The 8,313-nt window shown below is 49.4% G+C and overlaps 3 protein-coding genes across 3 annotated transcripts; 2 read left to right on the plus strand and 1 right to left on the minus strand.

Annotated features, from left to right (window-relative positions):
• Window positions 1-1,834: 1,834 nt before the first annotated feature.
• COCMIDRAFT_49975 (uncharacterized protein) lies at window positions 1,835-2,852 on the plus strand (the record flags this gene model as incomplete). The annotated part of the gene is made up of 4 exons (XM_007690175.1): window positions 1,835-2,260; window positions 2,314-2,445; window positions 2,496-2,525; window positions 2,580-2,852. Coding segments are annotated over 4 exons (861 nt in total), but the record flags the coding sequence as incomplete, so codon positions are not given.
• A 933-nt stretch (window positions 2,853-3,785) lies between these two features.
• Window positions 3,786-4,988, minus strand: COCMIDRAFT_5648 (glycoside hydrolase family 76 protein; the record flags this gene model as incomplete). Its single annotated transcript, XM_007690142.1, has 1 exon — window positions 3,786-4,988. The coding sequence occupies one exon, from the start codon at window positions 4,986-4,988 to the stop codon at window positions 3,786-3,788; it is 1,203 nt and encodes a 400-aa protein (XP_007688332.1).
• A 2,242-nt stretch (window positions 4,989-7,230) lies between these two features.
• COCMIDRAFT_96345 (uncharacterized protein) lies at window positions 7,231-7,883 on the plus strand (the record flags this gene model as incomplete). Its single annotated transcript, XM_007690176.1, has 3 exons — window positions 7,231-7,251; window positions 7,335-7,422; window positions 7,501-7,883. The coding sequence occupies 3 exons, from the start codon at window positions 7,231-7,233 to the stop codon at window positions 7,881-7,883; spliced, it is 492 nt and encodes a 163-aa protein (XP_007688366.1).
• Between the last annotated feature and the right edge of the window lie 430 nt (window positions 7,884-8,313).

The following is an 8,313-nucleotide window of genomic DNA, read 5'->3' on the forward strand; positions in this document are numbered from 1 at the left end:
ATGTTTTTTCCAAACACCAAAAGAACACCAGTTTGCTCCCTTCGTCTTGTTGATGCTACTATGTACTTGGCTGTGTGAACATGTCATGAACAGCTGATGTCTGACTAGCTCGTCGGATCTAGATTACCACAACGCGCGTCTCCATAAGGCCCGAATACTATCTAGCTCGCGCAGCGGACGGAGGAATATTTACCAAGACAAGTCTTACCCGAGTCTTGGCAGCTTAATTTATTAGCCTCGCCAACACCCCATGGGGTCCTTTTTCACGCCACTTGTTTAATCTATCTCATGTGCGCTTGGTCGTAACGGGGCTCATTCGGGAGTCCCCTGGCAAAACCTATGTTCCCCTTTTCTTTTAGCCAAAGATTTTCAATACAAGCCCTTTTGGGAGGTCCAATCGGGATGCGCTCTTACTGCCGTACTACTGTCACTCTAAGAGAAGGACCGCGAGCGTATAGATTCGCTTAAAGTAATCCCGAATACCGGGATGGAGCATCTGGCCAAGTGCTGTAGTAGATGTTAGTTCCGCGTATAACAGGACCCTGATTATCGAGTTCACCATCGTTGCTCGGATATCTTTATTTAGAAGGCGGGGAGAGCTACCGAATAAGAATACGGGTGGTAAGAAAGCGCTTGGCATACAAATATGGTCGTTGCGACGGTCTGGGAATGTGGGAATGCGACTTGTTATGTAGGGTGAGATAACGCCGAGACACTTTTCCGCTTGTGATTCGAATATGTGCGCTTTGTAAGATATGTTTGGATTTGTGATGATCAAATCAGAATTGAAGAGTCTTTGAACTATGCAACGTATCTTCTATACCAAAAGCAACTAACTACCGATCGGGAATTGTCATACCAGGACAGGTAGTGTGCTTCTGGGGGATAGCGCTTCTGATATCTTCACATGATGTTTTGAGTAGCGCAGCTATCCCACATACACCTGCTAGTGAGAGTCACAACATTGTATCGCCTCTACAGCGGCCTACGCAGTGAAAATTACGTTTTGAGTTACTTCGATTACCTCACAATGATCGTGATAATGAACGATGATCTTGAGTATCTGATACCGCTGGAAGATATTTGAAGCAACTATTCGCCCCCCATGAACAAAGATTTTCGACACATATATACAATCATTTATCCGCCGCGTAAGACGACTATCTAATCAAAATGAACGACATGTTCAATATATACAGCATCCGCAAACCCACACACTGGACTGGACCAAAGGGCGACGGCAGGAATTCGAAGATGGACTACGTCGCATACACGCCTCTACCTATATATGGATCATATTGTTCTGCCATTCGAGCAAGCAACCGCATTCACTAAATTCACATGCTACCCTACTCAACTCAGGTCAACCTTATATACGGCATTCCTCCAAAATCCGATATAAAAATCCTTTCACTGCGGCGTGTTCAAACGCCAAAACAAGGCAACAGCCCGGCTGACCATTCTCCTCCACTGAAGAGGCGTATAGGGACATTGTAGCGTTTGCTGCTGTCATGCGATATCCAATTCACTCAGATTTTTGGTTGCGACTTCGAGGTAAAGGTGTCACGCGTCAATTCCACCCCAATTCACTCCGTTTCTGGGGAGTATATATATTTCGATCTCAGCCTCTATCCAATTCTTGACGATACCTCCCGGCGAACCCGCAGTCGAACCTCCAGAGCCTTAGATTCCGGATACTAACTCGAAAGACGCGGCTAACCTTTGCGATATAAACAGGCTCATTTCTCCATCCAGCAGTAACAGTCGTATCATGTCGGATAAAGACCTCAATTATACCTTTGTTGAGTATGCTCTCAGCAAGGCAGGTGGCACGATGCCTACCGACACCTTGCTTCCACGACCTGCTATACAGTCTCATTCAGACAACGCCCATTCCGATTTCAACGAGAACTCCCCGACAAGCCCAAGCCGCTACTTGAAGCCTAGTTGTCGTCCCAAGCCTCCCACCTCTGCATGCCTCGACAAGAATCTTGTTGAAGTCAATGGCCTATACTTCCAGAATATGGCTGACGCACAGGCTGTTATGAACGACATCCAGTGGCGTGCACCAGTATCGGACAGCACTATCCCGCAGACTGACAAAGACCATCAGGATGTAATCAGGAAGCTTGTGTCGTCTTTCAAAGACATGTCCACGGCTAAGGATACTGCAGAGAACGCTTACCGCAAACGTCTAACCCCAGGCGAAGCGTCGTACTATCAGGATTGGGCAATCGAGGCATGTGCTTGGGATATCGTTGTGAGTTCACGACTGTGAAACTATATAAAAATGTTACTGATCATGCCATGTAGCGGATGGCCAAATCTATACACACCGATGGCTTCAGGGTTCCGATTTACGACAAGAACCTGGTCAACTACATCGGTCAAACTCAGGAATGGACTTTTGAGGAGCGCATCGACTGGATCTGCACTGTTCTCAAGGTATGATACTCGTTTGCGTACGGCAAACGGCATGCTGACTGTCACTATAGACTTCCAAGAACGTCGCTGCTAACCTCATGGTTTGTTTGTCCTGAGCTATATATCACTGCCTCAATTTGCTAATGCCGCTATAGAAGAATGAAAAGGCGTGGACCATCATCGGTGCACCTCACAAGATGTACCAGAGCACATTGACCAACACCATTGCGAACGCCAACCGCGGAGCATGGGTCAAGAGCGGTCGTCAAGCGGACACTGAACATCAAGCTCGTGTCAACAAGCGTAGGAAGACGATCCATTTCGCGGACGACCAGGAGGAAGTCATTGGCAATGCTTCTGACACGGGTAACAAAGCCTCGAAGCCACAGAGCGACGCAGTCACTGAGCTCGGTAAGCACTATATATATCTAAATTATCCTGGTTACTATATAACTGACGATCCTCTCAATTGCTCAGCTCAGTACAGGAAGCTCATGGACACACCGGTCAATCCTTCTCCAGCGTCAAACGACGCGACGACGACTCCACAGGCACCAGCTCCTTCTTCAGCTCTTGGATTCTCGTCCTTCACAGACTATGAACGTGACGCCGAGATCATTGCCCTCATGCATGGACCATTGCCAAAGGGCGATGATGAAGTGAAGCGTGGCACTAAGCGACGAACCAAGACCACCATGAACAAGAATGACACTGCTGAGCAAGCTGGCGGTGCAAAGAATACTTCCGGCACCACCATCAACAAGAATGACATTGTTGAGCTGGCGAGCGGTACAAACTATACTTCCGGCAGGGTATATAAGACAATAGCCTCCTTTTCTCTCACTACCCATCCGAAAGATGGATCCAGCTCCGCAAGTTCGCACGCACATGCCTCTTCCCACAACACGGGCAGCAGCTCACGCGAGCTCAGGGATCGTGACGACGTCGCTGCAGAGAATGCAAGGACGTTGGCTTCGCTACGTGGCACTCACTGAGCAAGCAACACAGCTAACTCGCCAGTTTGAGAACTGACGAACGAGCGTCGCTTCAGCACACACACACACACACATACTTGCATGGATGTCGGAAGGTACATGGAAGGAGGCGCTTTGATGCCCTGGATTCTTACGAGAAGGCGTGCGACTCATGGGTTGGTAGAGATCTACTACATGAGTCGTAGGCATACGATTGATGCTCCACTTCACTCCACTCCTTCAGAGTATCTTAGCAGAGGCATCTGTAGTGCACATCATCACTACACATCATCACATGATGCCCAGTAGCATATTTACATACACATTGCTTTAGTCTAGTAGGATACAATATATTGGACAGTCTACATATAAATTGTCACTGAAAGCTTATGCGATTCCCCTTCGTGCCCTCTTTGTGCTTCGCGGTGCAATCATGCCACCCTCTCCCTTGACTCCCTGCGTCTTGAGACTAGCAACGAGAATCTCAACAGCGTTGAACGAGTCAATCGGGCCCAGACCCTCCGTCTTTCCGTCGAGCATCGCCGTCGCAGCCCGACTGACAATCGCCTTTGCGTCTAGGCTGACCTCTGGCAGTATTTCCGCCGTCGCGCCCAACCACCGTGCCAACAGGCCCTTGAACGAGACTTGATCGGTATTACAAGCCTCCTCTCCCGTCTGACCCTCACATTTCTCCTCCCACAAGGCCCCAGTCTCTTGATTCACAAACGTGCGGTTTGCGGATTGGATAAAGCCTCTTGTCCTCTGGACCCATTTCGCGTCGCCAGTCTGCACCGCCATGACTGCGCTGCCATACATGTACACGCCGACGTTGTAACTCCACTTGTTGTGGTTCAGATCCGCACATCCATTCTTCTCGTCGGTGCCGTCAAACACGTCGAACTGATCGCTCACAAGCCCCACATGCAGACTCCAGTCGTACACCTTCTCCGCCCACTCTTGCGCCTCCTTGGCGGCGGTCTCGTTGGTGGCCATCGATAGTTTTCCCAGGCGCGCAGCAAGTTGGAACATCAGGCCGTTGGAAATGCTGTTTTTGTAGAAGAAGCCATCGTTGCCGTCGCCCTTTGCAATCTTCCAACCGAGACCACCTTTGCATCCTGCTGCTCCCTTCTTCTCGTTGCCCCATCGCTCTCTCTGTTGCGCAAAGACGTTGCGTGCAAGGTCGATCCATGGTACACTTCCCTGGGGCTCAGGGAATTTGAGCTCAGCTGCTGTTGCAGCAGCAAGGGCCCACCATGTCTGGTCGTCGTTGCCGGTGGCGTCGATAGTGAGGAAGTCATTGGTTGGTGTCGCTTGGCTGAGAATGGTTTGTTCGAGTAGTGGTTCATATTGGCGGTCTCCGGTCACATCGGTATATGTAAGCAGCGCATCGACGGCACAACCAGATTGCCACCACCAAAACGGTTGTGGAAACAGAGCGAGATTTGGGTTAGGAAAGCTGGCTTTGAGGGATCCTGCGACACGTGGGGCTGTAGCGAGTAAGGTGGCAGGCGCTGGCGCGGGTGGTTGAGAAGCAATCGCTGCGGATTGAAGAACGACGGTTATGGCGTTGGCAAAATTGGGTGGTATCATATTGGTTAGAAAAATAACAAAAAAACAATAGAAAAATGATTGTAGGTAAATCTCGTCAAAAGGTAAAGAATGAGGTTGCAGCAACGACTTTGCGCTGTGAAATGAATGTAGTGTGGCACGCAGTACCCAAAGGCTTCAAAGGAATGTGAAGTAAAGAACGAAAATCGTCGAAAACGACGAGGCAGAGGCCGTTAAGAAAAATGAGTGATCCGCAAACCAAGACAAGTGGAAGGAAGAAGGATGGAGCGGTGGGACCCAGTCAAATCATTGCCACAGGAGGATTCGACTCAGCCTACTGATACTAAGCCACACCCACCGCATATCTCCTTTTTCATGGCACGGATTCTAGAATTCGGTTCGACATCATAGCCATCCACTTAAATTTGAACGCGTCGTACCGTAAATTAGCACCGTTGAGGTGTCTCCACCCACACATTCCACTGTATGGCCGAAGGCTGTGGGCAGCTCTTATCGCCAAATCCATGCACACGCATGCGTTGTGCAACAAGAGATTTTCCCATCTTCCTATTCGCATATCCGTATCTTTTGCCCACGTTGCCGAGCCTGTACCCCTGATTTCCAGGTAGCGACCCAATTTTATGTCCTTAGATCCCTGTACAGCCGAGCCAAATTCTGAAACACGCCATGCCATGTACCCGCTGAGGCGTGATTGGCTGCATGTGCAAAATTCCTGAGGTGTCCAACGGTATCCAAATAAAGAAACCTCTCCGATTTGGACGGACGAAACCGTTGAAAGCCAAATCAAGATTGTGTGTTTATGCTGAATCGCTGATGTGCGTATGCCCTGGAAGAAGGTGGCATGGTGTCGTTGATGTGCGGGAGTGGTGACGGTAAACTATGCATGCAATCAGGATTTGCGATGCGCTTTGCGATTGCATTGATTTACGACCGTGTGGATATGTCGATCGTCATGGTTACGAAGACGTCTCTGGTGTGACGAGGTCAAATATAATACTTTTGGCCGTTGATTTATAGCGCTGCAAATGTGACACCCATGCTCTTATCGGTAACTTTTAACCCACGCGTTCTATTAGCGGACTGATCGTTTAAGCAGATGAGTTCATCGTGTTTTCGTGTTTGCGCATTGTTTCGGTGGATTGATTCACGTTTAGTTGCTACGGACTAAACTGCTGAAGATGGCTGTTAGCACTGCTATATGTTCCGATCAATGCGCCATACCATCACGCCCTCTATCAAACACTCTTCGTTTCTTGCATCACAACTTTGCTCTGTGAGTTTCGCAGCTAGATGTGTCAAGAGAATCTCACCAGTATTGCCACGTTCCCACCGTTGACACATCCGGCATTTCCAGCCTGCCCTTACACTTTTCTTCGTCTCTTGCATCCGAGCATGGAAGTAAATGCCGCCGTAACTGGCTGATTGAAACTGATTGTTAATGGAATAGTTGCAGTGGGTAAGTAGTGCGACAAGTGGACGAGACGTGTCATCTAAACCAAGCCAGGCGGCGCCATGGCATCGCGACACGGCTAAATGGCCGAGATGAACAACGTGTAGTCACCGTCTTTCGTGCCGAGGGTCCAACTGGACGGTCATAGCACGGGAAGGCGTAAGCTCCGAGGATGCTGCGCTGAGAAAACAAAAGCAACTTGGTGAGAGCAGCTAAGCTGATAAGATAAGAAGTACTATGTCGTCATCGTACTACTGAACATGCTCAGCTTTGAGCTATCAGCTTCAGACCTGGCAAGTTGAGAAAGAGATAGGTTTACATGCAGACGCATTCTTCCCGAATGTCTCAAAGACTACGTACCACACTGCACTATTACTAGTTGCGTGATCTTCTACAGCATGGCGTCTTCAGATCTGTAGTCGATCTGCCTTAGATCTGGCTCCCGACACCATCCGGCGGCTAACCATTGAGCGGGAAATCTACAAGCCCCCGCTCCCCAAAAACAATCAAGCGCGATCGCATCGAATCTACAATTTGCACGATCATCTCACTTGGATCGGATTATGCGGGGAAACACCCCCTCTATGCGGCTGCTGGGCTTACAACTCACGCACGAGTAACACCGATGGAGCCAATGGAGCTCTCATTATGACGTCGCGGAACATGCATGTTGGGCCAGGAGGTTTAGTTCCCAACAAATATGATTTAAAAAGACGGGAGGAGGAGGGTATTGGAGAGTAGAGTTAAATAGTTGAGTTTGTACACTTGCGCTCCCAAACGTTGCGATATCGAATCAACCTTTCGTCGACAAACATGCCTTCTATGAACTCTACCGTATGTATTTCCCGCTGAGAAAGCAGACTAAGATATATATATAGAGAGAGAGAGAGAAAGAAGGGTCTAATAATAGCTACCAGGTCTTCCACGCATATGCGTACGGCACAGCATTCTGGTACGGCCTGCGTGGCTTGTGCCGTGTATATGACCCTATCATGGTAATCGGATGTACGTATACCTCACCCGCCCTTTCAACCAGCGTACCCCTTCCAGCCAATCCACACCAAACTAACAATGACTTTCAAGGGTTCCGTCCCCCCTCACAACTCAACCTTGCCCCCAACGACCTCGAAACCTACAACGTGCGCAACGACGGCTGGTGCCTCATCACGCTCGCTCTCGTCCTCATTTCTCTTACCAACGCCGTCCCGTTTACCGCGGAGTCGGCGAAGAAGTTTTCGTCGGTACCGTACGCTAAGGCTATTGTCGCGGCGACCATCTTCCACCACGTTGCGACGGGGATTGGGGCGTACCAGCACTATAAGCTGCCGAGCCATTACAATACTAGTATGGGCATTGGCGTTTGGGGCAACATTTGGTTGTCGCTGACGGGACTTTTTACACTGGCTTTACTGCAGAGTGATGCGGGGGATATGTCTGTTGAGCAGGCTGCGAAGAAGGTGAGATGAGTGGGTGATTCTTTGGGAGATATTGAACTTGGAAAGGCGGTAGATTTGAAGTCGGCGATTGGTATATATGAGCAGTGACGCGGTAGCGAGAGTGGAACTTACAAGTACATCTTGCATTGGGGCTGGGGAAGAAGAAGTAAGAGAGAGAGAGAGAGCATAAGGTCTACGGTTAGTCGCTAACAACATAATGTGAATTGCATATTCAGATTGTAAAAGTCAACACCTCTGCACATCATCTCCTCCCTTACCAAATCCTCACATATACCTCGGCCACCCCCCACACCCCGCCACATACCCCCTAAACCTCCACCCCTCCCTCTTCATATCACACGGCGTACAATACCCGTCATAAACCTGATACACCGTCTGCAACCTACACCTCGCCGACTGGCTATACGGCACGACGCCCACCTGCTCGAGATGAAAGCAC

The sequence above is a fragment of the Bipolaris oryzae genome (genome assembly GCF_000523455.1).
Source record: "Bipolaris oryzae ATCC 44560 unplaced genomic scaffold scaffold_72, whole genome shotgun sequence".
NCBI lineage: Eukaryota > Fungi > Ascomycota > Dothideomycetes > Pleosporales > Pleosporaceae > Bipolaris > Bipolaris oryzae.